This window comes from Balaenoptera ricei, chromosome 13, assembly GCF_028023285.1.
Source record: "Balaenoptera ricei isolate mBalRic1 chromosome 13, mBalRic1.hap2, whole genome shotgun sequence".
In the NCBI taxonomy this organism is placed as follows: Eukaryota; Metazoa; Chordata; class Mammalia; order Artiodactyla; family Balaenopteridae; genus Balaenoptera; species Balaenoptera ricei.
The window spans coordinates 6,835,900-6,853,063 of record NC_082651.1 but is presented as its reverse complement, the minus strand read 5'-3'; the positions used below and the strand labels follow the sequence as shown (position 1 = coordinate 6,853,063).

Genomic DNA, 17,164 nt, shown 5'->3' with positions numbered 1-17,164 from the left:
CTCTACATCTGTGTCTCTATTTCTGCCCTGCAAACCGGTTCATCTGTATCATTTTTCTAGGTTCCACATATATGCGTTAATATATGATATTTGTTTTTCTCTTTCTGACTTACTTCACTCTGTATGACAGACTCTAGATCCATCCACGTCTCTACAAATGACCCAATTTCGTTTCTTTTTATGGCTGAGTAATATTCCATTGTATATATGTACCACATCTTCTTTATCCATTCATCTGTCGATGGGCATTTAGGTTTCTTCCATGACCCAGCTATTGTAAATAGTGCTGCAATGAACATTGGGGTACACGTGTCTTTTTGAATTATGGTTTTCTCCAGGTATATGCCAGTAGTGGGATTGCTGGGTCATATGGTAATTCTATTTTTAGTTTTTTAAGGAACCTCCATACTGTTCTCCACAGTGGCTGTATCAATTTACATTCCCACCATCAGTGCAAGAGGGTTCCCTTTCAAGCAGATGCCTTTTCAACACTCTTCTTATCACCCAACTTGTTCAGATTCCATTCCCCGTAATTTGGATAAATAACTGATAACCGTCATGAGTGGTTAAGCTGCAAAGTTCCTTGAGGCAGCTGAGTGAGCTTTAACGAGCTAAGTGGAACCTGATTGTAAAAGCAAAACTAGCGTTAGGAAAATTATCTTTCAGACGGGACTTGGACACAGAGACGTTCAGAGAATTACAATTTGAGGTTGACTTATGGAGTATGTGGTTTCTTCTTCCAGTTTTCCCCTCTTACCTCTAAATGGGGGTAGCAACAATTTTAAACTCTGAAAACATGAAATACCCTCAAAGTTACCTTATTCTTATATATCAGAAATTGCTATTGTTAAGGAACACTTTCGTGATTTGACTTTTGATAAATAAAGAATTCTGTGCATCTTACTATGCTTTTAGTAACAGGCACTTAAAAATATTTTGACAACTCAAACTCTCTTCGTGTCTTAATTTTTTAAACAAAAGTGTAACCATTAATAACACTATTATTTATTTTTTAAATGTATATCTCCTATATTTTGTGTGTTGTATTTTTATATTTATACAATATACCTAACTGACCAAAGAGGGTTTAGAGCCACATAAAAAGGCAGAAAACTGGGTAGTGCTAGATCCTTTACAAATTTCAATATAAGAGGTCTTGGAAGTGTACACATAGGTCCTTGTAGGCCTTAGGTATATACACAGGTACAATGCAGGTGCTCCTGCATATAATTTGTAGAAAATTTAAAATCTGTAATAAGAATCAAATATCAGAGACTTTTTTTCTTTTTTGTAGAAAACAGTGGCCAATCTACAGGCAGGTCAGTCACCGCTTTACTGATTTTACTGATTCAATGACTACCAGTAAGTCTTTCGTCTTGTTCTTAGAATTGGAAATTGTCTAGGTACCACTCTCTCCATTGTGTGCAGTGAGTGGTGGAATCAGACCCTGGGATGTTGACTCAGCCTCTCTGAGCCTCAGCGTTCTTGTCTGTAAGTGGCAATCATGATTCATCTCATTGGCTGTAAGGCTTCAGTGAGATGACCCCGGCAAGGGCCTGGCCCACGGCTGGGTAGGGAGCGTGCCTCCAGGTACTGACTTCTTTCCTTCCTTTTCTTATACGTTGCCTTTGCTTCCTTTCCAGCCTCTCCCTGTCCCCCTCCTCTCTCTGTACCACAGACTGAGTAGCACTCCCCATGCCTAAGAGCAGGGGACCCCCTATCCCAGCACTAGCAGAGGGGACCTGGGGAGCCCATTGCCGAAGCTGCCCCTCCCTTAATGTACCACCATGGCCCGATTACCCAGAATAGGGCTGTGCACCACACTCGGGGGGTTCTCACATGGTTTGTCATGTTGCAGTGGGAAAAAAGCTTCATGAGTGACCAGTACATTCTAGCAAATGGGGCTCGATAATGCATTTGCCATTCTGTAGCAGGATGGTAACCCACAGACAAAGAGTCCTGCACCCTCACCCTAAACACAAGACGGCGGCTGTGTGATGCGTATTTAGTTCTTCTGTGGTCGCAATGTGCTTAGAACCAGGACACTGCTTTGGGTACAACAAGCAACAAACATACTCTCACGATACAAAGCAATCACGTTGTACATACAGGCATAGGTTTGTTTTTGTTGTTGTTGTTGTTTTTTTTATCTTAAAGAACGGAACAGCAACTGTCTCAGCATGTCACTTTGACAGCCAACAGTGATCCCACGTAGGTGAGTCTGGACTGAACACATGTAAACAGACTCTCTATGTGAAGTCCCTGTGTGACCTGGGCATTTGCAAATGGCCACTTCAATCTCCAGCTAGCACAGGGGTCCCTGGTGACCCACTCTCATTCTGCGGTAAGATTGACAGGTCTGCAGTGAACCCTTTCACAAAGGGACAGCAGTCAATTGCTGTCTGGTAGCATCGCTCAAAAGGTTTTCATTTTACGCAAACATCAAGGACTTTCTTCTCACTCCATCAGGCCTTTCTTGGAACTGCTTTGAAATATTCCTCCCTGGAAATGTCAGCTACTCCTCCATACCATTTCTGAAGCCAGATATGCTCTATCTTCATCTTCATAAAGAACCATTCATACTGACGAGGCCACTTCCTCATAACTGGGTGTCTGCAGAAATAAAGACGTCACATTAAAGCCGTTCTCATCAGAGGGTGGGCTCTCCAGAGCACAGCGCCAGATGTATCGTTGGTCAGGTCACAGGGCCCTCCAGACTCCAGGCTTTGTTTAGGCTGAGACCTGCTCCAACCAGCTAGAGGCAGAAGCCAGGGAGCCAGGGTCAAGGTCTGGGGCAGCCTTAGGAGGGCAGGAAACTGTTGTCACCACAGAGTGGCAGACAGCTCAAGTCTTGAGCCAGGCAACTTTGTTCGAACTCCAGTTCAGCTGCTGGGATGCCTCATGGGCCGTTTGCTCTCTTAAGCCTGCCCGGTCTCCTTCCCAGTCATATGGGGCGAGAGGGACGGTGCTCAGATCACAGGGCTGTGTGGGCAGCAAATGACGAGACACATAAAGCACCTGCATAGAGGAAGCGCCCAGGGGACGCGGGCCATTGTTACCAGGAAGCGTCACGAAAGGCTCTAAGCATCTCTATGTGAAATGCTGAATTTTAAGTCCGGGAAACAAATCTGTTCACGGGAAGATTTCCATTCCTGTAGAGGCCTAGAACTGTTGCATCAAGCTGAGAACCAGCCAGCGTAGACGGGGAACAGCCCTCACATTCTGCCCTCTGTTTCTGACTTGCCTTCTCCCTCAGGCGTAGTCCTAAAAACATGCATCACCCTTGAGGGCAGGGTCTCGCGCTCACTTTTTTAAAACTTCATAAAAATAGAAGTTTCATTTATATCTAAAAATGTTATAAACAAAATTCAAAGACCAAGTGTAAACTGGAAAAAACATTTGCAACAATGCCAATGCAGTGATAGGTTGATGCCCTTTTTAAAAAACAATTTTTTTTTTTTTTGGAATCATTGCAAATTGACAGAGAGGTTGAAAGTATGGTATAAAGAACTAATTTTTTTTTTCCTAAACCATTTGAAAGTAAGTTGCTGATCTGAGGCCCCAACGCTCCAAACACTCATGCAGCTGAGATGATAACATGATTGTTGTTATTTTAAGCCATCTAGTTTTGTACTTACAGTTGGAACAAATTTTGGCCCCTGCAAGGGGAGTGTAGGTACAGCAAATCCTAGTCCGTGAGGCCCTGGCTTGGGGTCCAGGCAGTAGGATGCTGGAAGGACCTTAGGAGAATGACCATGAGCGTTTAAAGAAGGTAACGATAAGGTGGTTGGATGTGCGTGGTAAAGGGACCCACATTATCCAGTAGTGGAAATTTTGGCAACACTGTTACCTGCGGTAACATGGAAAATAGGAAATGAATTTAACGAATGCAAATGTCTCCTGAGGCTTTGGCTTCATCTCACTGCCCATCATAACATGGAAGAGGAGAAATCAGAACTAAAGAGTGACAGCTGAGATGGAAAATAAAGCACACAAGCACACAGACACACGCATCTACATTTATCTCTCTGTCTGTATATTGAAAACCACAAGTCCGTGTGGATGAGTCCAATCCCGATCCAATTCCAGATTGATCTAGTGTCCTCCTGTGCGTGTTGGTAACTCTCTTCCATGGCGGTGAGAAACCAGGCTTCCCTTCTCTGTGTTTACTTATTACTACACTAAGTCCCCTACATACGAACCTTCAAGTTGTGAACTTTCAAAGATGTGAACAATCGAATCCAGCAAGGAACCAGAACCTGTGCCATCAATGTCAGGCATGAGTGAAATTGCAGCTTGCCCTCCGTCTCCTATTGCTGACGATCCTTCAGCTCTACCATCTCCCACCTCCTCTCCCTCCTCCCGTCAGTAACTCTTCTTGCCTGTTCACTCGATGCCAGCCCCTGGATGCCAGCTGCTGTACTGGACTACTGTACTTTTTCAAGGTACTGTACTGTGAGTTTAAAAATGTTTTCTTTATTTTTTGTGTGTGTTTGTTTTTTATGTATTATTTGTGGGAAAAGTATTATAAACCTATTACAGTACAGTACTATATAGCCAATTGTGTTAGTTGTGTACCTAGGCTAACTCTGTTGGACTTAAACAAATTGGACTTAGGATCGCGCTCTCGGAAGGGAACTCATTCGTATGCAGGGGACTTGCTGTATGTTTACTTATTTTATGATTCCCCTGTGTGTACAATCATCCCATCTCCACAGGGATGCGGATGGCTTGTCCAGTTTACCACCTGCTTTCACGTTACTCTCCCACTAACTTAGACAAGTACTAATCTGCCAGCTTTCGTTGCCCATACCCCATGTGGATACCCGCCCCTCCTCACCCCAGCTCTGACCTTCCACCTCAGGCCTCCCCCTGCACAGACCCTCTCCTCACCCACGGAGGCAGACTCCAGCACCCCTGCAGGACCACCCTTCTCACTTTTTGCAAATGCTGATCTCCTCCCCCCCCTTCCCGGGGCTACCCTGTCACTCATTTTGACCCCAGCAGCACGCATGCCGATTTCCTGGGATGTCCTTTTAAAATTTTGATTGAGTGTAACCTGCAGAGCATCCAATTCGGGAAGCAGGTGGTGGGGGGCGGTTAGAAAGCTGCATCCTAAGTGGTCCGGCTATAAAGGGGTGAGGGGCCCACACGAAGGAACACTGCTGTCACTTCTGGCGCCGAGCTCTGCTTCGAGTGGACGTTTGGAAAAGTCTGCTGCATTGACTGGACTACAAAGCCCCCTTTATCTCCATTCCAAGGCAGGGCCGTTGTGAAAGGCTGGCAGTGTGCAGGGAACAGGGTCTGCAACCCTCAGCACGGGCGCTCTCCAAAGGCACGGACAGCCCACTGCAAGGTCACGTGCGTGGCCTCTGTGCCACCTCAGGCGACCAAGACTTTCAGCGTCAGGTGGCAGTGTTGCCACCAAAGGACAGCTCAGACCATTACTGTCATCACCTCAGAGGCGTCAAATGGCATAGCCCCGACCTCTGCTTCTTACACTGTATGTGTCTGGGCAAACCAATCTTAAAGCAGATACCAACCTTGAAAACATGGCTTGCTTGGCAAATTCCACTTCTTCTGGAGACACTGCGACCATCTGGCCAGTGAGTGTTAACCGGGCACAGCGGGGATCTTCTGGGTCGACGATATTTTTTCTGCATTTGAAGGACATTTTTCAGATATTAAAATGATGATAGAATGACAGCTGGACATACTAAGGATTTTATTAAAAATAGAGGGAGTTCCCTGGAGAGCCAGTGGGGCCCAGGTTTGATCCCTGGTCGGGGAACTAAGATCCCACAAGTTGCACACCGTAACAAAAAAAAAAAAAAAAAGAAAATAGTGATCACATTGCTGGTTATATTGTTCAGGTTTTTACATTTTCTGGAATTACTTGAAAATACTTTAGCATATATGATCCTGCAATCCCACTCCTGGGCATATATCCAGACAAAACTCTAATTCATAAAGAGACATGAACCCCTATGTTCATAGCAGTACTATTGACAATAGCCAGGACATGGAAACAACCTAAATGTCCATCGACAGATGAATGGATAAAGAAGATGTGGTACATATATACAATGGAATATTACTCAGCCACAAAAAAAAGAATGAAATAATGCCATTTGCAGCAACATGGATGGATCTAGAGATTATCATACTAAGTGAAGTAAGCCAGAAAGAGAAAGACAAATACCATGTGATATCCCTTATATGTGGAATCTAAAATATGACACAAATGAATTCATCTACGAAACAGAAACAGACTCACAGGCATAGAGGACAGACCTGTGGTTGCCAAGGGGGAGGGCGGGTGGGGGAGGGATGGATTGGGAGTCTGGGATTAGCAGAGGCAAACTATTATATATGGGATGGATAAACAACAGGTCCTACTGTAGAGCACAGGGAACTGTATTCAGTATCCTGTGGTAAACCATAATGGAAAAGAATATGAACAAGAATGTAAACATATGTGTACCTGAATCACTTTACTGTACAGCAGAACTTAACACAATATTGTAAATCAACTATATTTCAATAAACTAAAAAAAAATTAAGATACTTTGGTACAGGCAGTGTGGCAGGTGTGTCTGTGTAGGCTGGATGTCAGTGTGCATCCTCGCGGGGGCAGACAGCCCCGGAAGTACCCTAGTCGAGAGTGCACAGGCCAGGGCAAGGCTCTGCAACACCCCCATCGGGAGCCCAGAGTCGGGTTGCTGCTCTGCAGGACCCCAGGGAGTGCCACTCCCTCGAGACACTACGAATGGCGCCCCTGGAGTAACGCAGTGCGTCTGCCCGGATCCAGCCGTGGCCAAGGTAAAGGCTTTCAGGCATCACCGTCGTCAAACACAGAGGTCCCTTACCGAACGTAAGGGATGTTTAGAAATAACATTGTGTGGCAAGCGTTTCCATGGTGGCAGGATTCTTCTATAAACACCTGCTTTCCTTGTAAGAGTCACCTGGCAGTGAAAGTGTGCGAGGGCAACGGAGAGCTCCCACCCACCTCTCATCACGCGACGCTGCCTATTTCTGGAAGAAGCATAAATGGGAGAATCTGAATCTTCACGTTTCAGATCGTGGCTTCATCTTAAGCCAGGAGAGAAACCTCCCCCAGGTGACAGCTGGTGCCTTACGCATTTCACAATCTCTCCATCTGTGCTTGGGAAGGTGGTCCCAGGATGGGGCAACAAGATGTGTCTGCGCATCGCCTCATTTTGTTTCATCTTCGTGACGATCCCAGGAGGTAGGTGTGATTATTGACCTTGTTGTAGAGATGAGGAGAATGCGATTCAGGTAGGCTAAGTGACTCGTCCTGGGCCATGGAGCTTGCGGGCCTGTCAGAGCCCCGGTCCTCTGGCCTCCAGCAGGGAGGCAGCAGCCTGGCGGCCCAGCCCTTGTATCTGGGTGTATCCCCGACTGACCATCTCCTTCACCTCCTGGATCCTATGAGTCCTCAATGTTTACGGGTTCTCTCTCTTATTATCTGATTGTGGACTCTTAGATATCATGTTTAATAACATTTTAATTTTTGGTGAATGCTTTCTCAAAAGCTCAGCTTAGGGGGAAGAAAAAAGTTCACCTTAGGGGTAAAAAAAAAAAACGTATCACGTGACAAAAAAAGAGCGTGTGCAGAGATATTTGTTACAGCATCATTTATGATGGCCAAAATGGGAAGTAACCAGGCTTCCCTGGTGGCGCAGTGGTTAAGAATCTGCCTGCCGATGCAGGGGACACGGGTTCGAGCCCTGGTCCGGGAAGATCCCACATGCCACGGAGCAACAGAGCTTGTGCGCCACAACTACTGAGCCTGCGCTCTAGAGCCCGTGAGCCACAACTACTGAGCCCACGTGCCACAACTACTGAAGCCCGCACGCCTAGAGCCTGTGCTCCGCAACAAGAGAAGCCACCGCAATGAGAAGCCCGCGCACCACAACAAAGAGTAGCCCCTGCTCGCCGCAACTAGAGAAAGCCCGCACACAGCAACAAAGACCCAATGCAAACAAAAATAAATAAATAAAATAAATAAAAATTAAAAAAAAAACAACAAAAAATGGGAAGTAACCAAAATGCTCAGCAGTGGGAGAACATAAATAAATTGTTTTATCAACAGTATGAAATACAACCTTTAAAAAGAATGAGATAGAGCTATAGGTGGCCATGAGAAAGATATAAGTAAAAATAGTTAGCTGAAGAACAATATATGTAGTAGGACCCCGTTAAAAAAAGAAATCCTAAAACTATATGTGTGTGTGTATGTATATGTGTCTGTGTGTATATATATATATATAATGTTTATATATGCTTAGAAAAGGTTCTTGGAAGGATATATTCCAAAGATATAACTTTGGTTATTTCAAGAAGGGGATTTGAGGGGCTTGAGGTGTAGGGGGAGAAGTCCCTTTTTATTTTATATACTTCTATATTCTTTGAATATTACAATATGTAATGCAGAAAAGTGGTTTCCAGCAGGGGCTGGGGGGCAGATAGGAAGAGTTTGGCAAAAAGGTACAAACTTGTAGCTGTAAGGTGATAAAGTCTGAGAATCTAATGCGTAACATGTCGACTCTTGTTAATAACACTGTACTGTATAGTTGAAATTTTCTAAGAGGAGAGAAGTTAAATGTTCTCACACAAAAGGCAAATGGCGAGGAGATGGATGTGTCAATTAACTAGATGGTGGGAATCTTTTCACAATGTATACGTATATCAAATTATCATGGTGTGTGCTTTAAATATCTTACAATTTTATTTGCCAATTATACCCCAATAAAGCTGCAAAAAGACAAAAAAAAATGGTCACATAACACTATCTCCTGGTGGGCAGTCAAGGGGTAACTCAGCAGACCGGGTCTGTCCAAACCCTGCACATTCCAAAGAAAGGCCTGTCTTCAGGAGGACTGGCCCTTGACTGGCTCCTAGAAGATACCTCTGAGCCCTTGCAATTTCCTGCTTCATCAGAGTGTTTTTGTGCCTGAGACCCTGGGCCATGCTGGGTCAGCTTAACCTCTTGGGCCCTGAGTCTGAGTAGCTAAGATCAATCATGCAGATGCTGTAATTGCCATGTGATTGGATTCCAGTAAAAACCCTGGATACCAAGGCTCAGGTGAGCTTCTCTGGTTGGCAATACCTTGCACCTGTTGTCACACAACGTTTCTGGGAGAATTAAGTGTGTCCCTGTATGATTCCAGTGGGAAGGGTCTCCTAGAAGCTTGGGCCTGGATTTTTCCTGGGCTGCGCCCCATGTGCATTTTGCCCTTGATGACCTTGATCTGTATCCTCTCACTGGAATAGACCACGAGCTCTTGAGTCCTGTGAGTCCTTCCAGCGAATCACTGAGCCTGAGGGTGGTCTTGGGACTCCCACACAGTTGACCAAGCAGACTCTGCACATGCTCTTTTCACAGACGGTGTATATCACAAAACGGCTGCTTCGAGGAGGCAGGACTCATCAGAACCCATTCCCGTCCATTATAACATTAAAGAAGGTACATTTGTTAAGCAAAACGTATGTTTTGCTTATACTTAAGGGACTTGTTTTCACCTGCCTACAAGGTTTTCTTTATTATACACTCTGTTGAGTCATAATAAGAGAAAGAGCGGACACGCCCACATATTCAGGTGAAATGCTCCACGTCAGATCACCGTGTACCATTTGAAAGTGTTACAGTCTGCCGAGGTTTTGACACTGCAAAAATGTAGGTGCTGAATTGTGAATTTTTCTAAGATGAAAGAATGACGGGAGGCACTCTACATAACTGTAAACACTGAATCAACGTTGAATTTTGTAAAAAAACCTGAGGTGGATAGGAGAAAATAAGTAAAAATAGTAAATGGGAACTAAACATACAGATACCAGACGAGACTGCCATCAGTTGTACCCAATTTATTTGTTTGCTATTAAAGCCAATTTTTTCACAAAATTGCTCCATCATGAAAGCAATGAAATTAGGATTCATAAGTAAGTCATGATAGAAGAACACATTACATTTAAGAAGGGAGCATTTTGCTTCTCCAGTGGTGGAGATTACACAGACTAGAAAGAAGATTATGTATTTAAATAGGTAAATTGAAAGCTTTATCCTTTTTGAGGATAACAGCCCCTCAAAGATGTCCACATACTAACCTCTGGAACTTGTGACTGTGTTACCTTTCACGGCCAAGGGGAATTGAGGTTGCCAATCAGCTGGCCTGGATTATCCACCTGGGCTCAGTGTGATCACAAAGGTCCTTAAAAGTGGAAGAGGGAGGCAAAAGAGAGTGTTGGGGTGATGTGATGGGAAAAAGACTCTCCTGGCTTTGAATATGGGAGGGGGCCAGAACCCAGGAGTGCAGGCAGCCTCTAGAAGCTGGAAAAGGCAAGAGAATGGATTTTCCCCTAGAGCCTCCACAAAGGACACCTAGGTTTTAGCCCAGGAAGACCTGTTTGGACTTCTGCCCTCTGAAACTATGACATAATACATTTGTGTTGTTTTGGGCCACTAAGTTGTGGTGGTTTGGTACAGCAGCATTAGAAAACTAATACACCGTGGCTTCCCTGGTGGTGCAGTGGTTAAGAATCCGCCTGTCAATGCAGGGGACACGGGTTCGAGCCCTGGTCCAGGAAGATCCCACATGCTGCGGAGCAACTAAGCCCGTGAGCCACAACTACTGAGCTTGCACTCTAGAACCCGCAAGCTACACCTGCTGAGCCTGCACTCTAGAGCTCGCAAGCCACAACTACTGAGCCCGTGCGCCATAACTACTGAGCCTGCATGCCAAGAGCCCATGCTCCACAACAAGAGAAGCCACCGCAATGAGAAGACTGTGCACCGCAACGAAGAGTAGCCCCTGCTTGCCACAACTAGAGAAAGCCCGCGCGCAGCAACGAAGACCCAACACAGCCGAAAATAAATAAATACATAAATAAATTTATTAAAAAATAAAGATGGTGAAATAAATTATTTTAAAATGTTATCTGTTCTTTAGACAAAAGTGTTTCATATTGCATGGATTATAGAGCAAGGTAACGCAAGAGTTCTTGCTGGTGCAAAGTCTGGAACCCTTGTGTGGCCTTGCTCTTCCTGGACTAGCCCAGGGCCTTTAGGGGCCCATCCCCAGCCTGGGGATGTGAGCAGCCCCGGGACAAAGGAAGTCCCGCTCGTCTCCTTGAACCTCCTGAGTCTGTCTGTCTTCTTCTTGTTTCCTGTTTAGCACGTGTACAGTCCCCCTAGTCTGAGACACCATCTGCTATTTCCTGGCCTCTGATTCTAGCTGAACTCCATTCCTTGACTGCTAATGGGGCAAGACAAAAGTCACTATTCAGGAAACGATGACAGCAGCTGATTTTGAATTTGTGCATCTCTGTGTGATTGGGGTCGAGGTGGTGATGGTAACGGAGGGAGGCAAATTCATCTCAGGACGGGCTGCTCTTTTGTTTAGGAAAGCATGTTAGTGGGTCTTGATTATCAGGGCAAGGCCAGGCCTCCCCTCCTCAGGGCACCCAGACCAGTGTTTGCAGGGAGAGAGAGGGAGCTGAGTGTGTGAGATGCCTCCCCGAGGTTACTGCGTTTTGAATTCCTGTACGGGCAGAAGACACAGAAGGTTTTGTCTTACTGTGTTTGTTTGGGGAGGTCGCTGAGACCCAGAGAAGAAAAGAAAGGCGCTGGGAGGGGGCCTGGAATTTGGAGGGGATACCCAGCCATGTGGCACGGGTGTCCTCCATCCGTGTGATGAGGGGTGGCCGGTGATGGCGCAGGGATGCCCCACGATGTGGCCGCCGTCCAGGGCTGTACCTGGAGTTGCCAGACGTAGGAGGTATCAGTACAGGTGCCCAGTTACCTTTGAATTTTAGATAAACAACAATTTTTTTTTTTCAGTATAAGATGTCCCAGACGATATTTGGGACATGCTTATACTAAAAGTGTATTTGTTTATCTGAAATTCACATTTGACTGGGAATCCTGTATTTCACCCGACAACCCGTCACCCCTCCCACTATTCCCCCAGACCCTAGTAAAAGTCTCTTATACCCGGTGTCCCTGCATGGCCAAGGAGAGAAGCCGCCAGGTGTGGTGATAAGACATCCAGATGTGGCTGAGGAGGGGGAAGGGGGAACGGGGTGGGGGGGCGGTGACGGTCCCCACCTGCGTCACCAGCACCTCTCTGGGTTCCTTGGAAATGTCCGGGCGGGCTTTCTGCCTTCCGCAGTGGCTGAGAATTTGGCTATTTTATCTGCGTGCCGCTGGAAGGGCTGCCCTCGGGGCCGAGCGCCGTGGGCTGCACTGTTTCCGTTTCTCTTTCCCGTTAGGCGACGCTCTTCTGGGTATTGCTCTTCTTTCCACCCGTCCTCGGAGCCTGTCGCCTGCACCCTGCCAGGTGGGCAGCTAGTGACCCAAAAGGCCTTCGGTCTCAAGGGCAGGACCCTTGAAAAGCCTGGTCTGCTCAGGTGGTCACCTGGAGAACCCCAGCCTGAGGACCCTCTAGAAAGTGGCAGAAGCTGCCTAGGAACTGCCCTCTGCCTGCCCTGGTCCCCGGCTGCGTTCATTACCTTGCGCTACTGCTCTGTGTGGCCTCTGCTAGGGGAATGCTTGCACACCCCAGCCTGGAACTTATTTTTAACCTTTTCATTTTAATTTTTCCTCCAACAGAATCATCTTTTTTTTTTTTTTGATTATTATTAATTTATTATTCATACATTGATGGCATGGTTTCCTTCACATTATTGCTAGAGTAATCTTTCTAAAATAAAAAATTAAGTCACCTTCTAATTTCATGTACTTTTAATACCCCTCTACTTACACAAGTACAACCAAAATCTGAAAATATGGTACAAAATGTTCCTAATGGTCAGGCATTTGTCTTTTTTCCTGGCCTTATCCTTTGCAGCTCTCTGGACATAAATAATTACTTTTATGCCAAGATTCAAACCTCCCAGCCTTTCTCACACCATTCTATCTTCCTAGAATGATGAACCCTCCACATGCATGAACACACATATGCGTGTTCACGTGTGTGTGCACGCACACACTCACCTATCACTGGTTGCCTAATAAACATATTAAAACCTAGCTCCTGGGGCTTCCCTGGTGGCGCAGTGGTTGAGAATCCGCCTGCCAGTTCAGGGAACACGGGTTCGATCCCTGGTCTGGGAAGATCCCACATGCTGCGGAGCAACTAGGCCCGTGAGCCACAACTACTGAGCCTGTGCTCTAGAGTCCGTGAGCCACAACTACTGAGCCCACATGCTGCAACTACTGAAGCCCACATGCCTAGAGCCCATGCTCTGCAGCAAGAGAAGCCACCGCAATGAGAAGCCCGCGCACTGCAATGAAGAGTAGCCCCCGCTTGCCGCAATTAGAGAAAGCTCATGTGCAGCAACAAAGACCCAACACAGCCAAAATAAATAAATAAATAAATTAAAACAAAACAAAACAGAACAAAAACTTAGCTCCTTCCAAGTAACTTTTGCTCCACCACTCATATAAACTTGTGCCCTATATATATTTCTATCATAACACATGTAATACTTGTAAAACATTCCACATTTTACAACAATGCCAATGACTCCCCAGGAACAGTGCAATATAATGACCCTTAGGACTTAATTTCACACACTTATTTATTTGTCTACCTCTGCCTGACGGGTGGAATGGTAGAACATGTGCTTCATTCACCTTTGTGGTCCCGAAAATTTAGCCCCATGGATAGCACATTTTTCGTCCTGAATAAATACTCATTGAATGAATGGACAGACGATGATTTCCTTCTTCCTGAAATTTTAGATCTCTGGTTATAACATTCATATACCTCCTATGATGGGCCCTTGAACAACAAGGAAAAAACAACTATGACTCAGAAAAGCTTATGAGAACACCACCAATTCATTCTGACCATTCATCCACAACAGTCTTCACGTATGCCATATCTGATGTTGGGTAATATACTATAGCAGTACATTTTTGCATGAAAGTAAAAATAGTGTAAAAATATCTTTAAACTCTTAAGTCTGTCTTATAAAAATACATTTTAAATTCACTTGAAATATTCATCCTCATTCTTTTGGCAAGTATTGCTATACCCCTCCTAAGTTCTGAAAGTGACTGTTTTGTGAAGGACCTGTTAAACTACTGAGTAAATAACACGGCTTTTGAAATTATAATTACACATATTTACATAACAGACCACGATATATTCAAGAAATTGTTACCTTAATTACATAAAATCTCACATATAGGGTTTCTATTTTCTTTGTTCATGAGCTATTTTTAATCTTCATAGTCTATATTCAGTATAAAATAAATAATGATCTATTATCTCTCCATGGAATTCTGAAAGGAAGTGAATTATTATCATGAATAAAATAACACTTTGAATCTTCCTAGAACAAAATGTGCTTTCAACTAGCTAATCTATGGGATATTGATTTTATAACTTTTGTTGGCCTTCAATTCTATGTCACGGCCTTATTTTTCTCTGGGTAACCAAACTGATCTGGTTGTAACCGTACGAGATTAGGATTTTATTTGCAAGTGTATGAAGAGATGGGGCCACTTTCATTTTTTTTTTTTTTTTAATATTTATTTATTTAGGCTGTGCTGGGTCTTAGTTGCAGCACGAGGGATCTAGTTCCCTGACCAGGATCGAACCCGGGCCCCCTGCATTGGGAGCATGGAGTCCTAGCCACTGGACCACCAGGGGGAAGTCCCTCCTCCAACAGAATCTAATATAGAATTTGATCGTTTAAGCCAGGGGACTCAGGGACCAAAAGATAAAAAGAATCTGTTCTTTTACAGGGAGAGGGCTTCACGCCCACAGGCAGAGACCCAAAAGGCAATACTGTGTCAAAGCATGGGCCCATCCATACCCCGGTTGCAGAATGCTGTTACATTGAAAGAACAGTCAGCTTTAGCACCTTGTGGGTAAAAAAGTGGATTAGATGACCCAGGGGCTATAAAGGAAACAATGAGACAGCGGTTGAGCGCTTAAATGACTTCCAATTACACGAGAAGATTGCTTTCTTTGAGCAATCCTTTAAGATAAGTAATCCTCCTTTTGCTACAGTTTTTTTTATACTCATATTTTTATGAGCTACAATTTTCTAAGAGCTTCATGAGGATGCATTTTTCTAATAAATATACATGCAACCTTCCCAAACACTTTATGTCTTGTTGGTTAGTACGATACATTTAAAGGCCTGTCTTATTTTGATGTATTTGTGTTCAGTGGTAAAGAAAAATGTTAGAGGAAAGCAGACAGTATGTTCTTTCTGCATTTAGGAAGTTAAGCCAATACGCATAGACATACTGGGCGAATGACATTAAAATATTCAACTTTGTTTCGATTCTTTAAAATAGAGAGAAAAAAAATTTGTTTCATGCAATCCAAAAAAATTTGTTTCATGCAGTCCCTGAGTGACAGGGATACAATGTCAATCACCATCCGATCCAGGTACGGTGGTTCTCAGCCAGGAAGTGTTTCTTCCCCGTAAGGGAAACTGGGAAATCTGTGGAGCACCTTTGTCCCAGCGACTGGGCTGGGGGCTCTACTTGCATTCAGTGGGCAGGGACCGGGAATCCGAAATGTCCTGTGGTGCATGGGACTTTCTTGCACAATGAACTGTGCCACCCAAAACACAGCAGAACCCCCATGTAAGCAGCTTTGCAGGAAAGAGCTCTTTGCAGGAGGCCCCTTTTATCTCGTCACTAACCTCCAACCAGGCGCCCCCACGCTCTACTCATCTCCAGCCCTAGCACACCTTTCAAACCTTTTGATCACACAATGCCGCGCCTAATCTGTTGGCTCTTCCCGTAGGTCAAAGAAGTGGAAAGGAAGAAGTAATTCACAGAGGACCAGATCTCTTCCCCAGTTTCCCCTTCAGTGATCTCACAAACAAACTGTGTGAACAGGAGAGCATCTGAAGAAAGAGCACAGGAAGTCGACAAGCCTGCACACCGTGGGGCACGGCACCACTCTGACCCCCCATCTCAGTGATTAACTGAGATGACTTCCCTTTTTTCCCTTTAAAAACTTTCATGGCCGAGCAGAATCTTCGGAGATGGTTTTTGGGGGACACTGAGTCCACCGTCTCCCCAGATTGCTGGCATTCTGCCGAAAAGCAACTTTCCTTTCTACCAACATTTGCCTCTCTCGAGTACTGATTTTTGAGCGGCGAGCAGCCGGACCTGACTTGGGAACACACAGTGATGTGCTGCTTTGTCTCAGTAAGTGAAGGACAGCTGGTGTAGAGCAGTTTCTCACTGTGGTGCTATTGACACGTGAGGCTGGGCAGTTCATCGTGCTGGGGGTGTCCTGTGCATCGTAGAATATTTAGCGGCGTCTCTGGGCTCTACCCATGGGATTGCAGTAGCTCCCTCCTTCCCCAAGTTGTAACAACCAAAAACATCTCCAGACATTGCCAAATGTCCCTGGGGAGGGGTCCCCCCGCTTCTGTTTGAGACCCACTGGTACAGACACAGGTACATTTACAGACTAGTGGCGGGAGAGGAGAGAGGTTCAGAGGCTTCTGTATTTTGTCGAAGAAATGTGGGCGTCACCTGCAACCCAGAGAGACTGGAGGGGATGAGGAGATTTGGTCTGAAAAACAGGGAGTAGGCGTGAACCTGAGGGTGGGAAAGGAGCCTTGGTGGGAGATAGAGACTGTCCAGTGATGTTGGAATGCTTGGGAGGATTTTGTTCATGAATTTAAAGTGGGAGACTCAGCCTGGCCACGTGGTTTGTTCCTGTAACTCGGAGCTCCCTGCGTGCAGGAGTAGAGGAGGAGTGATCAGGGTTGAACGGGGGTGGACGCAGCCAGGGGAGCTTCAGAGGCAGAGGGGCAGAGACGTTGCAGGTGGTCTTGGGCGGGGGTGGGTTCTAAAGACAGACCATGGAGTCTGAGCTGGGCGAAGGGGAAGGGGAGCCAGGAGGCGCTGACCGTGGTCAGATGAGCTGGTGATGGGGCAGAGGACTGTTGGGCTTCCATGTGGTCCAGGCATGCTGCAGAGGGGTGACTCAGGCAAGAAGGGCCTGGGGTAGGATGCTCAGAATGGAGATTCGGATGTGGGGCGTGTGCTACCAGATCTGGGTGTGGCCGAGGAGGTGAAAAGCTGGCTGGAGAAGCGAGGGTGTAGGATGGACCATCCGCACGATGCTGAAGGTAAGAGGAGGGTAGCAGTGGAGAG

General features: G+C 45.6%; 1 protein-coding gene across 1 annotated transcript in view; it reads right to left on the bottom strand.

The window, feature by feature from the left end:
• Window positions 1–2,465: 2,465 nt before the first annotated feature.
• The window catches only part of CREG2 (cellular repressor of E1A stimulated genes 2), a 367,884-nt gene continuing 353,185 nt past the window's right edge, over window positions 2,466–17,164 (bottom strand). Inside the window, exons 3-4 of the mRNA XM_059943156.1 lie at window positions 5,544–5,657; window positions 2,466–2,613 (exon numbers count right to left, since the gene is read on the bottom strand). Of these exons, the coding sequence (XP_059799139.1) occupies window positions 2,466–2,613; window positions 5,544–5,657 (262 nt within the window). The remainder of the gene's footprint in view (window positions 2,614–5,543; window positions 5,658–17,164) is intronic.